At 41.4% G+C, this 25155-nt stretch overlaps 1 protein-coding gene across 3 annotated transcripts in view; it reads left to right on the forward strand.

Annotated features, from left to right (window-relative positions):
• shtn1 (shootin 1) overlaps nucleotides 1-25155 on the forward strand; it is a 144950-nt gene that overhangs the window by 25477 nt on the left and 94318 nt on the right. For all 3 annotated transcript variants that reach the window (XM_062975662.1, XM_008114814.3, XM_062975663.1), the window contains exons 3-4: nucleotides 11807-11867; nucleotides 23312-23406. In XM_062975662.1, the coding sequence (XP_062831732.1) occupies nucleotides 11807-11867; nucleotides 23312-23406 (156 nt within the window). The remainder of the gene's footprint in view (nucleotides 1-11806; nucleotides 11868-23311; nucleotides 23407-25155) is intronic.

The following is a 25155-nucleotide window of genomic DNA, read 5'->3' on the forward strand; positions in this document are numbered from 1 at the left end:
TTTCCAGATGAGTTACTACTTTGGCTGCTATAGTTAGGCCTAACATTTGATGTTACCCCATGTGTTTTAGGACTTGCGTGATGTGATTTAGAAAATGAAGTTACTGTGATATATACTTCTCCCTCCTTTTTCCTTCAGAATAAATCAATCCCTCCATTAGCATCAGACTTGATCATAGTGAATGCTAACCGGAAGCTCTGCCTTAACCAGGCTCTAAAGATTAAAGCATATTTGCCAATATTATTTGAGAGTCTGAGAACTGAATGTTTGGGGGAAGATTTAAATTAGCGGTGAGAGGAAGGATGGAGAGGCAGTTCACAAACCTGGGCCAGCTCCTCGTCTTTCAATGATCCTTAACAAATCAGGGGCATTAAAATCTGCACTAAGCCAAATTCTAAAAGAGATGTAGTAACAGTTATAGCTACTCTTGACAGATTTTGTTTTGACTTTGCTTGCTGCCATATTTGTTGCAATGAGACCTATTATTATAAACCATTGATTTCATCAGGTGGTAAAAGCTAGCTGTAGAATACTTAATTTTCTTTTTACAGTCTTCTTGTCATTAAGTAAATACAAAACACTATTGATTTACAGTAAAACTATCTATGTATTCAAACATCTGAGGCTGATCAATATGAATCACTGACATGAATATACACGATACAGATTTTTTTTCATTCTCAGAGGGTTTGGCATTGTGTGGATGTCTTTGTGCATCGGAGTTAAGATAGAGGAAAGAATACTTTGTTAGAGGTAGGGCAGCTGGCATCTGTGGATTTGATGGCCTTGACCATCCATTTTCATTCTGAGATATAAAGGTGTTTTTTTAAAGAATGGCAGGCAACCCCATTGTCATACAAGTCTTATATAGCTTTGATTGAGATGTTTTAATTTCAGCATCTCTCACAATTGAGTCTCATTCTGCTCTATTTCTATACATGTAAATGCAGATCCTGAAGTGTCAATTGAATTTGGATTTTATCAGATCAAAATTATTGTTAAGCGTTTTCCAGTTGAGTCTTCCTATATGTGTTGGGGGTGGGAATACTATGACAAGCTTTAAGGGCACTAGCAAATGAACCATGGGAAATCTGTAATCAGAATCCTCTTGGATTTTCCAAAAAGTCTAAATGAAATAGCTGGTTGACCCAAATGAAGATAGGGATTCTGTTGGAGGGAAGAAAACGATTACTTACATTCTCCTATATGAATATGTATTGTGGTATCAACAGCTGTTAGTCAGGATAAATATGTGTCTCCTTCAGTACCCCATGTAATATGGGTTTTTGTATCATCTGCTGAGCATGAGTGAGACAGTGTGTTCCTTGGGAAACTTGTCTGCCATTATGAGAACAGAATACTAGACTACAGAGATAGTTGGTCTGAGCCATGAAGTCTCAGGATATATTCTTTTGCTGAAATCCAGTTCCACCCTTAAATTCTATTTCCATCTATTGACTACAGAGAAAGACTTCACTTATTCACTCACCTCAGTGTTTACTTATGTACTGGTCCAGCTTCAATCAGACAAAGAAGAGGGCTAAATCCAGTATTAATCCTTGTTGATGTTTATTCATTCAGTCATTTCCAACTCTCCATGACCTCATGGACCAGCGCATGTCAAAGCTTCCTGTTGGCCATCGCCACCCCCAGCTCCTTCAAGGTCAAGCTGGTCATTTCAAGGATAACACCCCTCCATCTTGCCCTTGGTCGGCCACTCTTCCCTTTTCCTTCCATTTTGCCCAGCATAATTGTCTTCTCCAAGCTATCCTGTCTTCTCATTATGTGACCAAAGTATATCATCTTTGCCTTTAATATCTTTCCCTCCAGTGAGCAATTGGGCATTATTTCCTGGAGTATGGACTGGTTTGATCTTCTTACGGTTCAAGGCACTCAAAATTTTCCTCCAACACAACAGTTCAAAAGTGTCTATCTTCCTTCACTTAGCCTTCCTTATGGTCCAGCTCTCACATCCATAGGTTACTATGGGGAATACCATTGTTTTAACTATGTGGACCTTTGTTGCCAGCGTGATGTCTCTACTCTTCACTATTTTATCGAGATTGGTCATTGCTCTCCTTCCAAGAAGTCAACATCTTCTGATGTCCTGGCTGCAATCTGTGTTTGCTGTAATCTTCGCACCTAGAAATGCAAAGTCTGTCACTGTCCTTCTCTGTGGCACGGCTGTGACGCAGCTGGCTAGTAACCAGCTGCAATAAATCACTACTGACCGAGAGGTCATGAGTTCGAAGCCCGGGTTGGGTTAAGCCCCCGACCATTAAATAGCCCGGCTTGCTGTTGACCTATGCAGCCCTGAAAGACAGTTGCATCTGTCAAGTAGGGAAATTTAGGTATGCTTTATGCAGGATGCTAATTTAACTAATTTACAACATCATAAAACTGCCAGCAAAACACGAGGAAAGGAATGAGGAAGTACAGCCACTAGTGGACAGTGAAGCAACAGCTCCCCCTGTGGCCGGAATCGTGAAGCTGGAAAAAAATGTTAAATGCCTCTGTGTCTGTCTATATATGTTGTTTGTCTGTTGGCATTGAATGTTTGCCATATATGTGTTCATTGTAATCCGCCCTGAGTCCCCTTCGGGGTGAGAAGGGCGGAATATAAATACTGTAAATAAATAAATAAATAAATTTGCCAGTTATCAGTCAGTCTGGTTGCTATCATCTTGTTTTTTTTATGTTCAACTATATTAATCTTATCTACCTATTAATAATGATATGTCCTGTTCAGTTTCTTGAGTTTACCCTTAAGGTTGGCTTTTTGTAAATGATATCATTACATATCTTCCCTTGGTTTATCCTTGCTTCTGCTTCTCATTTAGATAATCAGACTCCATTCTTTGAAAAAGCCAAAATGCCAAGGACAGCCGTGGATCAATGGTAGTAATGGAGTCAAACATGTGAAAGGCACTTATAGCCATGCATGTATGTAAGCATCATACTGACAACAAACATTCCCTCTGTGGAGAAAATGGTGCTATTCACAAGGTCTGTCAAGAGGCTTTCCAGTCATGATCTGCTTTGGGTTTTAACCAACAGTATGGACTCTGCTGAAGACTTGGAGCTATCCAAGGTGCTGAATCCTATCTTCACCCACCCAGCCAGGTTCAGTGCATAGACTAACTCCTTTTACCTTTGGAATAGAATTCACCACAGCATTCATATAACAGGCACAACTTGGCTCTGTTCAATTCTCTGATTGGTTCGTGTGTTCTGGGGTTTTGATGCTGGTGAAAGGTGAAGTACCTTTAGATAAGAAGTCATTCTTGCTTGATGAAATAGAGGTGTCATATAAACACAATCTAAGGTGGTTGTAAAGTAGTGTTATTTGTGATTGCAAGTAACTTAAGGAGAAGTCAGATGACTGTATCACCCAAGACATTTTCTATACAGGTCAGGATAAGGTTAAGAATAACAATTCCAACTTAACTGACTTTGAATCTACCCAAAACATCCCTGATTATGTAAACAACCTCTAGATTGGTGACAAAATGAAACATAACTCTCACAAGGGTCATGGTCAATATACTTTATAGGTTTTTTTAAAAAGGAAAAATATGAAAAACAGTAATGTATAGTACAGTATTCAGGAAGTCAAGCTTAGGACCTAAACAATAGCACAACATAACTCTATTTTTGTCCCTGGGTTATAAATGTCATTTCCTAATTGGTTATATCATAAAAACATGAAAAATGTTTATTAAATTGCAAAAACTTTGTTTTTGCAGGACATCCTACAGGAGGAATTTGTTCAGTTCACATTTTAGTGTGAACATACATAATTCACATGTCCTCAACTGAATTAACATTTGATAAAAGGTAAAGGTTTCCCCTGACGTTAAGTCCAGTCATGTCTGACTCTGGGGGTTGGTGCTTGTAAGGAGCTGAGGTGGCAGAGGATGGAATCCCTCTTTGAATCCCACCGCTGCCACCAAATAATGTAAGGAACTTATGCGGAGACTTGATGAGGGTGACAGAGGAATGGAATCCCTTTAGAATCCCCTCAGCTTTGCCACCAAATTGCACAGAGGTGAAGTGTCTGACAGGAATGTGTGTCAGAGATGGAACCCTTTTGAATCCCACACACACACACACACACACACACACCACCAATGAATAAAGATGTCTTATGAGAGATGATGTTAATTAATGATTTGTTTGATTATCTTCTTCGCTGCCACCAATGGAGAGACGTCAGGCAGATGGTACTGGTTCTTATAAGCTTTCTCTATTTGTTCCACTACAGATGTTGATGTTGCTTAATTTAATATGAGAGTATGACAGAGGCTTAGTTGGAATAAAATCAAAATAAGTTTATTGCAGGTACAGAGCTTGATGGTTTCAGATAACTTGGTAAAGGCACTTCGCTTAATGGTTACAAACGGTTATGAGGTGGTTAAACTTTCAAAATACTTCTTTCTTTAAGTTACACTAAACCCTGATCCTACTGGATCCCCTGGGATTAATTCTCCCTAATCCACAGGCTCTATAAAAGACCCTAGACAAATCACCTAACTTGCCTAGTCTGGTCTATCCTAAATCTGACTCAAATCTTCCTATTTAAGCCATCCTGATTCTCCACACAAGAATCAGATCCTTCCCTGTGACTAGGAAATCACAGACTCCTAAAATAAATCCTTTTATTTTAGGCCCGACTCAAATTCTTCTGAGTCACCCTGATTCTCCACCTGAGAATCAGTTCCTTCACTGTGAATGGAAATCACAGACTGCCTTTGGGTTTTTAAAATATTCCCCCTTTTCCTTTCCAGGCGGCGGTTGGCTCCGCCCCTGTTGCTATGGTAACCTGCTCTAGCACTCTAAGATGGCTACCTTCCCCCATACATAATCAATTTAAATACTCACCATTTTAACTTAGCCAAACCTGGCTGTTTAAACAAAATCAAATATACATATCACCTCTAAACAACATATAATTATACACTTCTTCACACACCTCCCAACCCATAAAGATTATTTTTGACTTTTCTACATCCTAGTATGGTCAAAAATAATAATGTGGATTGTAATTAAAAATATACAACAATACATATTAATACACTCTTAACATATAATATTAACACATTATCATGCAACATATATAAACACAAACCTTCATTGTTGCAACCTCTAATATGTCCTGGAAAGTGAATCCGCCACAATGTTGTTTTTACCTTTTACATGTTTTATTTCAAAGGAGTAATCCTGTAGTAACAGGCTCCATCGAAGAAGCTTGTTATTAGTTCCCTTGGTGTTATCTAGCCATTTTAATGGGGCATGATCCGTTTGGAGGGTGAACCTCCTCCCCCATAAATAAGGCCTTAATTTTTGTATAGCCCAAACTATGGCTAAGCACTCCTTTTCAATAGTTGACATGCTGCACTCTCGAGGAAGTAATTTCTTACTCAGAAAGAGGATTGGATGATTTTCCCCTTCTGTGTCAACCTGACTTAAGACGGCTCCTAATCCAGTATCAGAAGCGTCACAGGTCAAAATAAAAGGTGCGTCAAAATCTGGGGCTTTTAAAACAGAGTTTGATGTAAGGGCCTGTTTTAATTGTTCCATGGACTTCTGACATTCAGGGGACCAAATTACCTGATTGGGGCAGTTCTTTCTAGTGAGATCAGTTAGAGGGGCTGCTAAAGTGCTAAATGATGGTATAAATTTCTGGTAATATCCTGCTAAACCAAGGAATGATCTTACTTGCTTTTTGGTTTTTGGGATAGGCCATTGGTGGATGGCTTCAACCTTGGTTAGCTCCGGTCCGATACTCCCACAACCTACTATATGCCCTAAATATTTGGTTGTGCGGTTTCCTATCTGGCACTTGGAAGCCTTGATAGTTAGACCTGCCTCCTTTAACCGACTCAACACCTGATTGAGGTGTTTCAAGTGATCTTCCCAACTCGAACTAAAAATCCCTATGTCGTCCATGTAAGCCACACAGAAATCTCCCATACCACTAAGTATTTTGTTCACTAAACGTTGAAACGTGGCTGGACTATTTTTTAATCCAAAAGGTAAAACGGTGAACTCATATAATCCCGCATGAGTCCTAAAAGCTGTCTTTGCCTGGTCCTGAGGTGCCATAGGTACCTGCCAAAATCCCTTGGTCAAATCCAGGCTGCTGATGAAATTGGCCTTCCCCATCTTCTCTAACAGATCATCTAACCGAGGCATAGGGTAGGTATCTGATTGTGTTACCTTGTTTAAAAGTCGATAGTCCACACAGAATCTTATGGTGTTATCAGGCTTTTGAACCAAAACAATTGGTGAGGCCCATGGGCTGCTTGATGGTACTACAATGCCCATGTCCAACATTTCTTTTACCTCCCTCTCAATGCATTTAGTTATTTTGCCTGTAACTCGGTATGGAGGAGACGCTATGGGTGGAGTATCACCAGTGATGATTTGATGATATATCCCCTGTACTCTCCCTGGGAGATCCGAAAATAAATGGTCATACTTATTTAATAATTTCTTGTTTCTGTTGACTCTGGGACAATCCCTCATCAACCTTTACTTGCTCGCTGCTCCTATAGGCTTTCCTATTCCCTTCCCAAAAGGGAAAAGTACCTGTTTCCTCCCCCGAAATTATCATACATACATTTACAGATCTATTTACATATGGCTTTAACATATTCACATGCACCAGCTTTTCCACATTAGACTGTTCATCATATATAGAATAGTTCACGCCACTGTGTCTTTTGATGACTTTCCACGGTCCAGTCCAATCTACTTGGAGCTTGTTGGTCTTGGTTGGTGTAAGATACAGGACCTCATCCCCTATCTCGAAGCTCTTGCATCTGGCCGTTGTATCGTAGTGAGCTTTCTGTCTCTGCTGGGCTGTCGCTAGATGTTCTTGGGCGGTGTTCCTGGCCATTTCCATTGTTGACTGTAGATCTTTGATGTATTTAGTCACTGAAACAGGTTCCGGTCCTGGACTTGCTTCCCAGAATTCCCGAATTAAATCAAGCGGTCCTCGCACTTGCCTCCCGTACAACAATTCAAAGGGGCTATAGCCAGTGCTGTCCTGGGGAACTTCCCTATAGGCAAATAACAATTGCTGGAGCTTGATGTCCCAGTCATGTGGGTGTTGCTGACTGTAGGACTTAATCATGCGAACCAAGGTCTTATTTAGGTTTTCAACAAGGCCATTGGTTTGTGGATGATAGGCTGATGATGTCAAATGCCTTATTCCACACAGTTCCAGCAATCTTTCCATTAGTCTAGAAGTGAACTGGGTTCCCAAATCTGATACTAACTCTTTAGGGTAACCTGTTCTTCCCCATATTGAGAGCAGTGCATTGGCTATTGTTGTTGTCTCGATGTTTGTTAGGGCTACTGCCTCAGGATAACGAGTTGTGTAGTCAATCATAGTCAAAATATATCTGCATCCTCTCCTACTGGGTTTGGGAAGAGGACCGATGATATCTATGCCCACTCTAGAAAAAGGTTCCCCAATTAGTGGCATTGGGACTAATGGAGCCTTAAATTTATCCCTTCCTGAGCTGATTCTCTGGCATGTGTCACAGGATTGACAGAACCTTTTAATTTGCTGGTACATGCCAGGCCAAAAGAAATTTTTAGTGATTCTTTGAGTGGTCCGTCTAATTCCTAAATGTCCCCCTTGTGGGCTGTCATGGGCTACCTCCATCAACTGATCTCTATACTTCTGAGGTACCACAATCTGCGTATAGGAAGCGGACATCTCTGGGGCTTTTTGATTTAAAACTTCCCTGTACAAAACTCCATTTTTACTAATGAACCTGGTGGGCTTTTCTAAAGTTAAATCTCCCTCAGTGTTTTGGGCTTGCTCAAACAAAAGCTGCAATGTGTCATCAGACTTTTGTTCCCTCAGGATTTCTCTTTCCCCTTCAGTCTTATTTACCAAATCAGCCATTACAGAACTTGCCTCAGGATTTTCTTCTAAGTTCTGTTGTATAGGTAAACAGACAACTTCTTTCTCAGATCTTTCCTCTTTATATTCACCCTCATCAAGAGTCTTTGGTATCTTTTTGACTTCTCTGGCAAGGTCATTTCCAATTAGGCATTTATATGGAATATCAGAACTAATAGCAATGTCCCATACTCCTTCCCACTTGCCATATTGAACTGGTAAAGAAACCACTTCGCTTGGGATCACGGGACCCAAACCTTTTAAATTAACTTGATAAATAGGGTGTTGGCATTTTGATGCTACTAATTCAGGTCTGATGATACAGACTTCTGAACCTGTGTCCCTCCATCCTTGTATTTGGTTTCCATCAATGTTGATGTTTTCCAAATATTCATCTGATGTTTGATCTAACAAAACAAACAGACATTGCCTCTCCTTTTGAATTTCCTGAGGTAAATCTTTTTGAACCTTAGCTGGTTCTTTAGTTGCCTCTTTGGTTGGGACTTTCTTAACATAGAAAGAGGGTTTTTCTTTCTTTAAAAGACTATATTGTGATTTATAATGTCCTGCCTTCCCACAGTGAAAGCATCGAATATTGCCCTCCATTTTGGCAGGGTTCATTACACTAGCCATCCTCCAGGTGGTGTTTTCTATGGAAGCTCCTCTCCCTTGCTGTGCGCGCGTGAGGGAAAAAGATGGCTGTTTAAACTGTCTTTCCTTAAATCCTCCTTCTTCCCTTTTAAACCCTTCCTTCAATGTAATTAGTTGGTCCACCATCCCAGCTGCTTGATTAGCAGTCTGAGGCTTTCTATCTTGTACCAGCCATCGATAATCTGATGGAACTTGCTGGTATAGCTGCTCTAACTTTATTAAGTCTTTCAGCTGCTGGAAGTCTTTTACCTCAGAATTCCTCAACCAACTCTCAAAATATTGTGCCTGTTTGGCAGCTAGTTGTAAGAAACTTTCATTTTTCTCTCTCCTCAGAGTTCTGAATTTTGTTCTATAAAATTCAGGAGTCAGCTGTAACCTTTGTTGTACCAGCTGTTTAAATATAGTGTAATTTCTGCGTTCTTCTTCCACCATTTCACTGTAGATCTCTAATAGCTTTCCACAAATCTGTGGCCTGAGGTAAATCATCCAATTTTCCTCAGCTATTTCCAGATCTTTACAACACCATTCAAACGAAATTAAAAACTGCTCCACATCATCCTCCTTGTTGTATTTAGGAAACCTCTTTAAGGCTAAATCAACAGGATTAATGATGGGAGTTCCTGGTTGTGCCTCCACAGAAGGCTGAGACAGTGTCAGCTTCTGTTTCTCCCATTCAATCTCCATCCTTCTCAACTCTATCTCTGCCTGTCTCTGTTTTTCTTTGTCCTCTGCTTCTTTCTCCAATTTCATCTTCTGCATCTGTGCCTGTCTCTCTTTCTCTTTTTCTTGTGCTTCTGCCTCTTTCTCCCATTTTATCTTCTCTATCTGTGCCTGTCTCTCTCTTTCTTTCTGCTGTGCTTCTAATTCTAATTTCCTCATCTCTAATTGATATTTCATCATTGCTTCTGACATGGTGGTCTGTTGTTCCGAATCTGAACTCTCTTCCCCTTGGTACACCTCTACCTCTCCTGCTCCTCTTTTCTGCTTTCTGGTGGCCATTCCTTATAACTTTTACCTCAGAAAATTTTTAATGAGCGATCTCAGGCACCAAATTAGGGATGTTATACGTATCCCGCCGCTTGCCGCCAAATAATGTAAGGAGGTGATGTGGCAGAGGATGGAATCCCTCTTTGAATCCCACCGCTGCCACCAAATAATGTAAGGAACTTATGTGGAGACTTGATGAGGGTGACAGAGGAATGGAATCCCTTTAGAATCCCCTCAGCTTTGCCACCAAGTTGCACAGAGGTGAGGTGTCTGACAGGAATGTGTGTCAGAGATGGAACCCTTTTGAATCCCACACACACACACACACACACACACACACCACCACCAATGAATAAAGATGCCTTATGAGAGATGATGTTAATTAATGATTTGTTTGATTATCTTCTTCACTGCCACCAATGGAGAGACGTCAGGCAGATGGTACTGGTTCTTATAAGCTTTCTCTATTTGTTCCACTACAGATGTTGATGTTGCTTAATTTAATATGAGAGTATGACAGAGGCTTAGTTGGAATAAAATCAAAATAAGTTTATTGCAGGTACAGAGCTTGATGGTTTCAGATAACTTGGTAAAGGCACTTCGCTTAATGGTTACAAACGGTTATGAGGTGGTTAAACTTTCAAAATACTTCTTTCTTTAAGTTACACTAAACCCTGATCCTACTGGATCCCCTGGGATTAATTCTCCCTAATCCACAGGCTCTATAAAAGACCCTAGACAAATCACCTAACTTGCCTAGTCTGGTCTATCCTAAATCTGACTCAAATCTTCCTATTTAAGCCAGCCTGATTCTCCACACAAGAATCAGATCCTTCCCTGTGACTAGGAAATCACAGACTCCTAAAATAAATCCTTTTATTTTAGGCCCGAGTCACCCTGATTCTCCACCTGAGAATTAGTTCCTTCACTGTGAATGGAAATCACAGACTGCCTTTGGGTTTTTAAAATATTCCCCCTTTTCCTTTCCAGGCGGCGGTTGGCTCCGCCCCTGTTGCTATGGTAACCTGCTCTAGCACTCTAAGATGGCTACCTTCCCCCATATATAATCAATTTAAATACTCACCATTTTAACTTAGCCAAACCTGGCTGTTTAAACAAAATCAAATATACATATCACCTCTAAACAACATATAATTATACACTTCTTCACAGTGCTCATCTCCATTTCTAAGCCAAAGAGCCGGTGTTGTCCATAGACACCTCCAAGGTCATGTGGCCGGCATGACTGCATGGAGTGCCGTTACCTTCCCACCGGAGCGGTACCTATTGATCTACTCACATTGGCATGTTTTCGAACTGCTAGGTTGGCAGGAGCTGGAGCTAACAGCGGCCGCTCACGCCACTCCGCTCCCGGGGTTTGAACCTGGGACCTTTCAGTCTCCAGCTCAGTGCTTTAACACACTTCACCACCGGGGCTCCGTTTGATAGTTTTTTCAAATATGGTGCTCAGATGAAATAATGAGGCAAAGCTTTGTATTTGTGTGAAAATGCTGGATGAAAATACATTATGGGAAATGGTGCAAAACAGCCGGGATGGTGTAGTGGTCTGAGTGTTGGACTACAACTCTGGAAGCCAATATTCAAATCCCATCTCATTCATGAAACCCACAGGATGAAAAGGATAAAGTTCAGACCATAACATATATGCTATTTAGAAACTTACCTAAAATGTGACATGTTAGATTTATATGTTAGATTTTATATGTGACTGGTTTCTGGTAAGAGGAAATGATAGCCAAACATCCTTCTCATAAAAGATTGGTTCTCATAAAGTTTGTTTTAAATAGTTTGGAGTTAACTAATCAAGTGTCTTTGAGTGAGTAAAATAAGAGCATTTCTCCAATATATAATGCTTTGTTTTCTCCTTGCTGGTCATTAGTCCTCTACTGAAATTTTGATAATATAAATACAATTCTGATTATTTGGTAACCGTTTGCAGTCTGAATAAACTGTCCTGTCTTGTCCTGTCCTTGAAATTGCCCAGATAAAAATGCAGAAGATGAATAATGTGTAATGTAGCTGTTTTCTGTATTTATGTGAACATTTTGCAAACCGGTATGTGGATATAAAATAAATAAGGACATGACCCATGGTTTTTTCATAATATATTTTCAGTTTCTTTGCTCTTGTGATTTTAACTGAATTCTTGTTTTGTATGTTTGCATATGTTTCCTCTGCTCACTGGTGGCCATTGTTTAAATATGAAACTGCTATTGTATCTTTTTGTAGTGTGACAAAATCAAGCAAGAGAGAGATGAAGCAGTCAAACGGCTGGAAGAATTGCAAAAAGGTGAGTTAGATGTTTGAAAATGAGGTGTATTCTGACAGAAGGGTTAGAAGGCATGATCATCAAGTTTGCAGATGACACCAAATTGGGAGGGATAGCCAATATTCCAGAAGACAGGAGCAGAATTCAAAATGATCTTAACAGATTAGAGATGGGCTGAAACTAACAAAATGAAGTTCAACAGGGACAAATGCAAGATACTCCACTTAGGCAGGAAAAAAAATGAAATGCAAAGATACAGAATGGGGGACGCCTGGCTCGACAGCAGTACGTGTGAAAAAGATCTTGGCATCCTTGTGGACAAGAAGTTAAACATGTGGCTACAATGTGATGCGGCAGCAAAAAAAGCCGATGGGGTTTTGGCCTGCATAAATAGGAGTATAGTGTCTAGAAGTCGTGCTACCCCTCTATTCTGCCTTGATCCGACCACACCTGGAATACTGTGTTCAATTCTGGGCACCGCAATTGACGGGAGATGTTGACAAGCTGGAAAGCATCCAGAGCAGGACAACTAAAATGATCAAGGGTCTGGACAACAAGTTCTATGAGGAGTGGCTTAAAGAGCTGGGCATGTTTAGCCTGCAGAAGAGAAAACTGAGAAGAGTCTTCCTAATGAATTTGAACTTCAAGTTATTACACTGTATGCTTCTAGCAGCAAGAATGTTTTATGTGCCAAAATAGAAGAATAAAACTTTACCTTCAAGAGAAAATTGAATTATAAAACTTTTTGAATTCGAAGAAATGGATATGCAGTCCATCTTAATAAAAGACAAATCTATATATACTTCTTTATTTTTTTTTCCATGTCAGGAGCGACTTGAGAAACTGCAAGTCGCTTCAGTTGTGAGAGAATTGGTCATCTGTAAAGACGTTACCCAGGGGACACCCGGATGGTTTGATAGTTTTACCATCCTTGTGGGAGGCTTCTCTCATGTCCCACTTCCTTAAATGAATGGGGATCAATTGTAACATTTATAAAATATCAAGAAAATATGAAAATGCTTGCAGGTTTGGAAAATTAATAATAATGGGCTAGTAAGGCAGAGGAGAGAAAAAGAGAGGATACATGATCGCCATGTTTAAATACTTGAAAGGATGTCATAAGGAGCAGGCTTGTTTTTTGCTGCCCTGGCGACTAGGACTCGGAACAATGGGTTTAAATTACAGGAAAGGAGATACCACCTGAACATTAGGAAAAACTTCCTGATCATACGAGCTGTTCAACAGTGGAATTCACTGCCTCGGAGTGTGGTTGAGCTCATTATTTGGAGACTTTTACATAGTCTTTGGGGGTGTTTTGACTGAGTTTTTCCTGCATGGCAGGAGGTTGGACTAGATCAGTGATTCCCAAAGTGGGCACCCTGGTGGGTGCTGCAGTGATCCAGGGGGGTGGTGATTGCACCTATTAGGACACAGGGGCGGGGCCAGAGGAGGGGCGTGGCTTTTTCCCAAGAGGCCGAGGCAGGGCTAAGAATCTATACCTCTCCTGAGGCACTTGTTGGGACACAGAGGGCGGAGTTAGGGAAGGGGGCGGGCCCTCCTTCCAAGAGCTGGAGACAGGGCTGAGCCTCTATACCTCTCCTGAGAGGCTTTTTAGGACTAAAGGGTGGGGCTGGGGTGGGGCCGAGGCCTCTTCCGAAGAGCACGAGACAGGGCTGAGCCTCTGTATACCTCCCCTGAGGCGCTTGTTAGAACACAGGGGTGAGGTATAGAAGTTGAGCCCCGTCAAGCACTTGGGAAGAGGCCCCGCCCCCTCCTCTAGCCCTGACCCCTGTGTCCTGGGAGGTGCCGCAGGACAGGGATAGAAGCTCAGCCCTGCCTCAGAGCTCGTAACTCCGCCCATCCCAGTCCTGGCCGCCCAATTGTGGCCCCACCCAGTTCCCCCTCCCAGCCCTGCATCTTGGACTAGGAGAGAGTCTCAGTCCTGCCCTCTTGAGCAGGAGCCACGCCCACCCCTCTAAGCCACGCCCCCCTTTCCAGGGGGTACTGAGTAATATTTTTTCTGGAAAGGGGGCGGTAGGCCAAATAAGTTTGGGAACCACTGGACTAGATGCTTATTTATTTATTATTTATTTACAACATTTTTACCCCACCTTTCTCACCCAAGGAGATGTTCCATATTGTCTCTTCCAATTCTATGATTCTATGATTCTGTGATTCAACATATTCACTTTATGTTTTTAGAGAGGTGGGAAGTCAAATTTTTATTTAATTGTCATTATTGTTTTCAGTGGGAGAGGGAATGGAGGTTGTATAAGATATATAAAATATCAACAAATTTTGTGTTTAGACTTCTCCAAGGCATCTCATTATGTATGTCTATGAAAATACAGATATTCCACACACACACACACCAATGAAATAAGCCAAAATACCAACTTCTGGTCTCAGGTGTTTTGTATAAGGGATACTCAACCTGTATTATGAGCAGCTACATACTGAAATAAACAAAAAGGTGTCTTCAACCTATGGTGAACCTATAATAGTGTCATCATGTGTCTTATATGGGGCAGGGGGTGTGAGAGAACCAGGCTCATTTGCTTGCTGTTGAAAGCCTTGGGCAATGCCTCTTTCAGACTCAGATTCCCTCTTTATGGACTATCAACACATGCACGTAGTCATGTTTAAAGTCACTATGGCAATGTCTTCAACTGGCCCAAGGAACAAATATGCTAACAACTCACCCCCCTTCCTGCCAAATATCCCGTTTTCCTCTTGTATGATAATGGTTCTATTGATTCAGTGTGGTGTCTGGAGGTAACAAAGCACAGCTAATGGGAGTGGAAAGTCTCCTTTGAATAGCTTCAAGAGAGAGGAGATGACAACAGTCTCGCAGCCTGTTGTGTTAGGTCTGTGTCACTGTAACATGTTTTGTTGGAGGATTAATAATAAAAGGTTAAAACACATACACACAGCCTTTCACCTAACACATATTTGACAAAGACATTTAAACAGCTGTTGTTTACATTGGTTAATAAATGCAGTTTTGCAATACTTCCTGTGAAACAGTCTTAAATTTGGGGTGACATGAAATGATCAGGTTGGCAGCACCGTGTGTGTGTGTGTGTGTGTGTATGTGTGTGTGTGTGTGTGTGTGTGTGTGTGTGTGTGTGTGTGTGTGTATATATATATATATATATATATATATATAGTCTAAGAAGTCAGATTCCTTTGAAGGGAGAGGGGAATGGAAATAATACTGCATACCCACCCACATCTACACCTTGTGGCCTGTTTGTGTTACGATATTTGAAATTTGAGAAACTGGTGAATAGTGACAAGTAGCTAAGGTTTAAAATTCAAAAGTAATATTTGCCCTTGTAAAATGTCATAGTTTGCCTTTATCTTCCCTTCCACAGTCCTCCCCCCCTTGCTTCAAAAAAAAAAAAGGACATACTTTGTAAATATAGCAATAAAATACCAGGAATATTAGGATTTTACAGCAATAATGGAGCCCATTATTTAAACGACAATATAAAAGGCAATTATATTGATGAAGAGCTACACGGGCTTTGTGTCTGTGAATAAACTTGGCCTGCGCTCAGCTTCTATTTGTTCTCCCGGCATAAACACATATTGTGCATGATTCCTGTTTAATGGGGCCCAGTTTGTATGCCAAGCAGCTGCATTTTAGGCCCTATAGCGTGATTTCATTGCTCTCTGAAAATTGGTTCTATTCAGCACAAGAGATAGAAGGTGTATGGGGGGAGTCGGGGGGAAGCTTCAACACACAATCATTTCTTTTCAATTGGAGCCAGAGAGGTTGATGACAACATGACCATTGTGTGATAATGATAAGACCACTAAGGATCTGTACTTCTCATCAAGGCTTTCACACAACAGCAGATACAATTTAATTCACTGCTCTGTCAGCAGTGCTGATACCATTATGCCGTCTGTCTCCACAGTTATAATCACTGTCCTCCAAGAAATGCAGTTGAAATGATCTTGAGCAGTCAAAGAAACTCTCAATTAAGGCTGCCACTTCCAATGTGTCAGATTGTGTCTTATGCACTTGGTACAATTTTCACTTCCAATCCTGTTTATTTACAATGTCGGCCAGTAATTACGCTTAACGTGCCCCTGCCAAGGAGATTGTTGGGTGCTGCGGTACCATTGAGTGGGAGTTTCTTGCAGTCAATGCCATCAGCGGCTTTTAGTCCCTGATGGGATGTGGTCGTGATGTTGATAATGCAAGTATCAAGCTCATCAAGTCATAATTAGATGCCACTCAAATGTGCCACTTGTAATAACAGTGTTGATTCATGTTTTCTCGGTGACTGCAACTACTAATTAGTTAAGTGGTTTTTGGTTGGCCTGCGTTTGCTGCATATTATTATTACCCCTGAAAAAATGTTGAGGTTGGAGAGGTTTCTGGCCACTTAGAGTTGCTTTATGAATTTTAATATCAGCGTAATAAGAACTTTGGGCTGTCTTATGAAGTCTCTCTCTTTTTTTGTTTTTAATTTTTCATATTTTTAACTTCTTGGGTTTAATCATAATTGCAGGTTAACTAATCTTAAATGAATCATGAATTATCATCTCTTGGAAGACAGGTATTTTAAAAAACTTAAAACATGAAATCCTGTTTTTTAAAATCAAGAGGAGCAACTGTCTTTGCTTGCTTTATGAAGGACAAATCATTTGTGATAGGAAGAAATGACAATCTATCACTTTTTCTGTGTTTTTTTTTCTTTTGACGGCAGATTAGACAACATGAAAGAGACAGAACCTTGAAGTAACTTGGTACAAATAATTTGTTACAAATAATTCCATTGTGATTGTAACATGAAAAGAGATTGCAGTATTACTTGTATAGGTAAAGGTAAAGGTTTCCCCTGATGTTAAGTCCAGTCGTGTCCGACTCTGGGGGTTGGTGCTCATCTCCATTTCTAAGCTGAAGAGCCAGCGTTGTCCATAGACACCTCCAAGGTCATGTGGATGGCATGACTGCATGGAGCGCTGTTACCTTCCCGCCGGAGCAGTACTTATTGATCTACTCACATTTGCATGTTTTCAAACTGCTAGGTTGGCAGGAGCTGGGGCTAACAGCGGGCACTCATTCCACTCCCGGGATTTGAACTTGGGACCTTTTGGTCTGCAAGTTCAGCAGCTCAGCGCTTTAACACACTGTGCCACCAAGGACCCCCTACTTGTATACTGATGGAATATTTATGATCTCACTATTTGAGTGTGTTTTTTCCCCCACTGCCAATAGCCTTTAAAAGAAGCTACCTAAAAAGGAAACTTCAAAAGTAGCTACTTTAGTTACTTTTTAAAAAAGAAAGAAAACAAAATAGCTTTTTTCAAAGTTACACCCTTTAATTCAGTGGACCACCAGTTATTCCCAAGAACTAAATCTTTACTACCCCTTTTGCAATGAGAGCGACTAGTCTTGTGAAACCCACTTATAGTGCTGAAACAACAGGGATGTCGGGAGGGGAGAGACTTGACTGCCCATAAAAGGCACAACAACAAACCTCCTGACAACTGCTTCTCCTCCTCCTCCCTCAACATGAGCGGAGCCATTCCATGTGGCGGCTGGAAGTGAGGGCCCCTTGGAAGTGAGGGCACCTTGGTATCTTCGTTTTTAGGCCTGTTCCTGGGGTTATTTGGGGTGCTGATTCAGAAAATTCCATTGGATAGACCACATCAGCTCTAGATTATTAAACATGATTTTCTGTGGACGAGCAAATAGCGACTACTGGATGGCATATGTTTTGTATCAGAAACTAGAGCTGATGTGGTCTACCCAATGCAGTTTTCTGATTCAGCACCCCAAATAACCAAACTGAATCTAAAGTTGACCAAAAACTGATCTGTAACCCTTTTGGTACTAATGTTGGAGAGTAGTCTTTAGTCAAAGTGGTCCTTGTTCAAGTGGTCCCTGGTCAAAAAAAGTTTGGGAACCACTGCTTTAATTGAATCATTCCTTTGGCTTTGGAATAGCCACTACCGTATTTTTCGCTTTATAAGACACACCTGATGATAAGACGCACCTAGTTTTCAGAGGAGGAAAATGGGGAAGTGTTGACTTCTTCCGTGATGGCTTCATTGTTGGCACTGACTGTATCACAAAATGATGTAGGTGTAAAAAGTGACCAGGCGTGGGCAAACTTGGGTCCTCCAGGTGTTTCGGACTTCAACTCCCACAATTCCAAAACACCTGGAGGGCCCAAGTTTGCCCATGCTTGCTTTAGACTCAGAGGGCAGCAGACTCAAGCTTAGGTATGGAAGCCAACTTCTTTCTCTCAGAAGTGCAGGAGACTCCTTTCCGACTGACAGAATTCCTAACGCACGATTCCGTGTGTTGTGAGCATTTGGGCGCCTCTTTCGTGAGAGAAGTATGCCCAACTTGCCCTCACAGAGAAGGCGGGCCTGTCTGCCTTAGGCGACGCTTCTCTCCGCAGAGCGCATGAGGGAGAGAGGGAGGGAGCGAGGGAGGGTTTGCGCATGCGCACTCTGTCCCCGGTCTGGCCCGGCTGGGGAGGAAGATGCTGCTGCTGCTGCAGCTGAGGCGGTGGTTGGAGGCGCGCAGGCTAGGCCTCCCTTGCTTGCCGTGATGCCGGGTGTCCCCTCGGCGTCGTCAGCGGCGTCGCCATTCCCCGCCAGGCCAAAACCCCTGGAGGGAAGGCTCAAGTTGTCCCATGCCTCCTCCTCTCCGAGGGCCGGCCCAGGGCCCCTTTCTGCATCCTTCCTTCCTTCCTCTCTGCGGTGCAGGATGTCTCGGAAGGTGCCTCGGGCCGAGGTCTGCGCCGACTGCAGCGCCCCAGGTGAGTCCTCCTCCCTCCCTCTTCTCTCCCCAGGCAGGTGAAGGCCTCGGTGGGGAAGGAAGGCGAAGGGGAGTGGGGCAGGGAGCCCTCCGTGGGGCAGGAAGCAGGCCAGGAGGAGGACAACCCCACACAACCCCTCTAGCTCCGCCCACGTGAGGTCATATTGCGTTTATAAGACGCACTGAGTTTTTCCCTCTATTTTGGGGGAAAAAGTGCGTCTTATAAAGCGAAAAATACGGTAATTACTTTTTTGAATTAACTAGTTACTTTTAATAATAATAATAATAATAAAACTTTATTTATACCCCACCACCATCTCCCCATGGGGACTCGGGGCGGCTCACAACGTTACAAAAGTAACAGCGCAAATACATTAAACAATATACACAGATTAAAACACAAGAAGATGATAAAAACAGAAGTTAAAACAAAGGTTTATACAACAGTAATAATATCAAACAACCACCAATGCAAATCTGTCAACTTCAAAGGTGGAGAGAGGGGACTATAGCAGCAATATAAGATAAAATCATTAGATTAAAATACCCCGATGAAAGAAACTTAATAACATTCAGAATAGAATTATAATGAGGCTGGTCATCCAATAGCTGTCTCTCCAAAGGCCAGCCCAAACATCCAGGTTTTCAATTGTTTCTTAAAGGATGGTAAGGAGGGTGCCAACCTAATCTCCCTGGGGAGGGAGTTCCAGAGCCGAGGGGCCACAGCCGAGAAGGCCCTCTCTCTCGTCCCCACCAGACGTATCTGTGAGGAAGGCGGAAGTGAGAGGAGGGCCTCCCCGGAAGATCTCAGAGAGATCAACTTTTAAAGTTCTGACTTAACTGTACTATATGATGTATTCTTTTTGTGTATATTGTGTTTCTTCAAGAAAATCAATAATAATAATAATAATAATAATAATAATAATAAACAATTTTATTTATATTTCATCACCATCTCCCCGAAGGCACTCAGGGTGGCTCACAAAAGCACTCCAAAGTTCCGTACACATAAGATACACACTACATAAGCATATAAAGCAATGACAACATAAATTTACACAACACTTTCACCTAAAAACATCACATAATTAAATTTAAAATTCCATAAATCGCAGCAGTACTTGGTAGATAAAATGGTTGTCTTCAAGTAGCAATCTAAAGTGCCAGAGTGAAGCAATCACTAAGTCCTCAAATCTAAACACTAAAATTCTAATCAGTGTCCAAGGCCTGTTTAAAAAGCCATGTTTTCAGATTAGACTGAAAAACTTCAAGAGTGGGGGCTAGCCTAATCTCTCTAGGGAGGAAATTCTAGAGCCAGGGGGCCACCACTGGCCTTCTCTTTCATCCCCACGGACGGAGGTGGGACCAAGAAAAGGGCCTCTCCAACAGATCTTAGATCTTGAAGGATGTTGTGTAAATATCTGAAAAGAAATACAAACCTCTTTGACACATATTTCTGCATAATAAGCACACTTAAAATGTTCCCTTTCCATGTTTATACTTTTCATAGAGGTTGGGTATCACTTCTTTGAAAAGCTTGGGATTAGAGGTGTTTCAGATTTTGATTTTTTTAAAAATTTTGGGATATATTCATATGAGACAACTTGGAGATAGGACCCAAGTAAAAGATGAAATTCGTTTATATTTCATACACATAGTTTGAAGATAATTTTATATACAATACAATATTTGAATAATTTTGTGCATGAAACCAAGTTTGTTTATATTGTACCATTGGAAAGCAATAGTGTCAGCATCACATGGCTGCCAAAAAAGGTTCACCTCACTTCGCCATGGAGTGTGGGGAAGCTGCCACCCCTTGCCCCACATCACTTGGCTCCTGTAGCTATTGATTCCATGGGGGAAAGCATGGTGCGCACATGGAGAGTGCTGCTTTTCCTATTAAAAGTAAATGGTGACATGGAAAACCTACCATGTTGCCATGGCAGTTCACTGATTCTGCCCTCTTTCACCCATGGAGCTGGCACAATGTCATCTGATGGGAGCCAGCCAGCCCCATGAGTGACCGGGGCTAGGTCGGTGCATGCCATCAATTTTAGCCCCTTGTGATGAAGTTGTCAGTCGCTCATGTGGAGGATTTTCGAGCATTTCAGATTTCAGATTTTCAGATAAAGGATTTTCAACCTGTGTACAATTTAGTCTGTGTACTCCCTGTCTCTTTTGAGAAAGAGAAAGAAAGAGAATGGGAGAGTTATAGAAAGCTATAAAATGTTCTCTTACGTTTTGCTTTTTTTCACTAGATGTTTAAGAATGAAAAGGATTGCATGTGTACTCATAAAAAAGTCTCACGGAGTTTGTTGGCGCTTACTATGAAGCAAGTATTCATAGAATTGTGGCCTGGTGAATGTGATTTTCTTCCCCCTGCAGCAAGTAGACCAGATTGCTTGGGGGAATTTCATCCCGTTCTGCTCAACTCATTCCATTTTCTGATAGTATCGCTGCATGGAGCACCATGCTTATTTGGTTCTTGGCTTGTGGCACACAGCAAAAATCGGTGGCCTGGGCTGACCTAATAGAAGATAAGCCTCTTAAAGCACAGGAACGTATGCTGATATTTTTTGTTTCTACATTCTGTGATTGCATGATCCCAGTGTAGACAATGTCTCTGGGCCAGACTACATTTTTAACTTGTCTCCATGAAATGCTACTGCCATGTGGTGGTTCTCTAGGTCCCGTTATAACAATGTGTTTCAAATCTTGCTGGGTCTTTATTTATCTCTTTGTGTGTAGACTATTTGTGTCCATCCCTGTGGTGGTGTGGTGCCAGATGTTGGCAGAACTGAAAAAGTAAATAACAATTATAGCAAATGAGAAAGTGTGTATGGGAAAGAAAGTATCACCGGTCTCCTGTTGTTTTTGTTGATGGTTAATGATTTCCATGTCAGTGGGGTGATGAATCTGCTCTGGCTTTATCGCACAAGGCAGGCAAACCAGCATGGCAATTGGACCATCATCTTTAGTTATGTTACTTATCATATAATGCCATATGCATTTCACTACCGTTCCCCCCCTCCCGAATGGGTAAAAGCCATTAATAGCTCCCAATCCTATCCATCAACTATTTTGTTTTGGCAGGTTTTGAGTAATTACATTGGAATACTGCTGATCTCTGGACCTGAATATACTGCACAAGACTTATCTAGCCTGAAATGATTTAGTTAATATATTTGGTTTATGGTTCCCGTCCCCTTGATCAGGTTGTGTAAGTGTTATTTATTGCTATTTAATTGTATAGTTTTACCTTGTTTAAATTTGTTATTACACTGTAATGTAATGTATGTGTTGTTTTATTATTGGAAACCACCCTGAGTCCCATTCAGGAGATAGGGTGGTATATAAATAAAGATTATTATTATTATTATTATTATTATTATTATTATTATTATTATTGGTCCCTTCCACTGCTGTGCTAGCATGCCAACAGTATGCCATCAGGAAGCAGGATTCTCCTCCTCTCTGCCTTTCCCCTCACTATTTCCATGCTATCTGCTTTCCTTTTATTTTATATTTTATATTTATATTGATCTTTAAAAATGCTTGAATTACACAATCACACTAAAAATGAAAATGAAAAAATAAGCAACAGCAGTAGTGTGGTTATAAGGGAGTGTGGAAGTATGATCCTAGGAACACAAACTGGCAAATCAGAAAAATTGCTGATTTGGAGTGAGGTTCAATATCAAGGGCGCTCAACATAGTATGTATCCACTGTCAGCAATAACACAATTGTTGTGTAATTGCGGGTTTGTGTGATAAAGTCTTAAATCAAAACTTTTAAAGAGCCATCCAAAGGGTTTAACTCTACACGCAAAATAGGTTCAACACTTTAAAGTATGGACTGGACTCTAATGTTTGGACCTTAAAGAATGGATTCACTACTTTCCTGATGTGGATTTCACTACTGGTTGCTTTCAAAGCACATCTATTTTTAACATGCAAAGGCCTAAAGGGCATGTATTCAAATGAGTTAGAGAACATTTCTCTTCACCTAACATCCCATAATAACTTAGAACTCTCATCTTATTAACATTGTCATCCATATAGTATGTTTTTGTTGCAAGGACATGGAAGAAAACATTGGCCTACAACTACAGAGAACTACCTCTTGGATGTTTTCATGTGGGATTTGGTGGGAAAGGGCACGAAAACCCTCTAGGATAGTGTTAGGAAGAATAAATGTTCACTTTTTTTTTGTTCTTTACAAGAAAAGAAATCTCAACAGGTTGAGGTACATTGACTTTCTGATACTTTCTGATACCACTTGTCCAGAAAGAAAGAACACATGAACAAGTCAAACCCAATGAGATTGTTTTGTTCATCTATTGGAAGTGCTTTGATTGTGAATTCCTGCAAGGAGAGTTATGTTTGGACTTGGTGGCCTTCTATTTTTTTTACAAATGCTTTTAAAACTCTTTAATGTAAACATTTAGTTCTGGTTTTAGGATTCTGCATCTTTTTCTGTCATGACAATCATGTCCTGATATATATCTCTGTATATTTTAGTGTATGTGTACATGCCTTTAAAAAGTAGCTAACATGAAGTAGATATTCATAATCATAGGATGGGTTTTCTGAGCAAAAATGAGGGAGGAGGGGAAGGCTTGACTCATATCAAACTCAATATGAATCAAATTCTTTCCCGCATGTGTTTCAGTTTCTCACATGGTTATTGAGGAAGTCAGCTGTATACAAAACCACCTTGAAATCGAAAAGACATGTCGTGAAAGTGCAGAAGCCCTTGCGACAAAGGTAAGTTTCCTTTTTTCTGATTGGAACACAAAGTTTGGGTGTAAAAGTACTTTCAGGATATTGAAAGGGAAATTCAGAATGTTTCCCCACCCACTCACTTCTTATCTGCTTGGGCATTGAAAAAGTACTGTGATCTTTTCAAGTAGCTGCAGTTTCAATCCTGTGAAACTACCTCCTGAATAAACGTGGACAGAATGGGGCTATATGCCTACAATTGCTAGCTCATTGCTTGGCATTTGATTTCATTGAATAGCATGGGATTTACTTTTGAATTGTGTTGTCGAAGGCTTTCATGGCCGGGATCACAGGGTTGTTGTATGTCTTCTTCTGGATCATGGCCACACAGCCCAAAAGACATACAACAACCCTACTTTTGAGTTTCTTCTAATATGTCAGCACAAGGAATATTGCATTAAGTGTCTACTCACAGGAAGACCATATAAAACCTTGCTGACATTGATACATTTTGTGCACAGTTCAGGCCCTGCTTATCTTCGTGACCACATCCCTCCCTATGTACCAGAATGACGGTTAAGATCTGCCGGGAAGGCCCTTTTCGTGGTCCTGCTACTGTCACAAGCACAGTTGGTGGTGACAAAGGAGCGGGCCTTCTCGGTAGTAGCTCCCTGGCTTTGGAATGCCCTCCCCAGGGAGATTAGGCAGGCCCCCACCCTGTCCTCCTTCCAGAGGGAATTGAAGACTCGGATGTTTAGACAAACCTTTGAGAATGTCTAACCCAATGGCCCACAATTACGATACAGCACAGCATTTTCATACTATTCCTGTTGCAACACAGACTCCTTAAAGCGCCAGGCCAAACGTTAGTAGAAATACAGTTTATTAGTTCACAACCAAAAGGAGCCCAAAAACAAACTCAAAAGGCTCAGAACACTTAATCTTCAGTGTGAAACACAGAATTCCAAGCAAACAACACAAAACCCCAGACCCTGGAAAATAACCCAGATTAAACCGGAGTATAATCTGGTTTAAAAACAAACTTTGTAAAACAACAAAGAAGGCACTCCAATTCCCAGCACGACGCCAGCAGGCAGGAATTGACGACCAGCAGGGGCCCCGAAGACATCTGTTGAAGTCACCCAACACAATGTCGAGTCCAATCCGGGTCAGCAATATGAAATCCAGTCCAGGTCAGAGAAGGAGAAGTCCGCAATACGAAATCCAGTCCAGGTCATACACAGAGCCAAAACATAGAATGCAGCACAGCAAGTTCACAGAAGTCTTCCCAAAGTACGTCTTCCCAAACAGCTCACATGAACACACGAACACCCAACAACACTTTGCCGACTGCAAAGGTGATCCATTTCCCAAACCCACTTTTATTCACAAATCATCCTCAGAACTAGAATCAGCCAACACCCTGCTAGCAGCTGCAGCCTGTTGCCTTAATTCCTCCTCAGAGCTAGAATCAGACAACTCCCCACCAGACCTCCTTTCAGCTGAAGCCCCTTGCCGATCCCTCCACCCAGTCCATCTTTTATCCAAACCCATAATTCCCCAAGACCCAGCTGTATCCCCACTGTGCCAACCCTCAAACGTGTCGCTACTTGTGGGTTCTCTAAAGATGTCCTGGATCTCTCGCACCTTAGTCCAGTCCATTACCTCATCCTCTGAACTTGTCATCCCATCCTCCTGTTTCTCAACCCCATCATCCCTCTCAAAACCCTCAAATGAGTCATCATCAGTAGGCTCCATAAGTATTTCTTGGATCCGCTTCCTTTGTTGCTCCTC

Source organism: Anolis carolinensis, chromosome 3, assembly GCF_035594765.1.
Source record: "Anolis carolinensis isolate JA03-04 chromosome 3, rAnoCar3.1.pri, whole genome shotgun sequence".
NCBI lineage: Eukaryota > Metazoa > Chordata > Lepidosauria > Squamata > Dactyloidae > Anolis > Anolis carolinensis.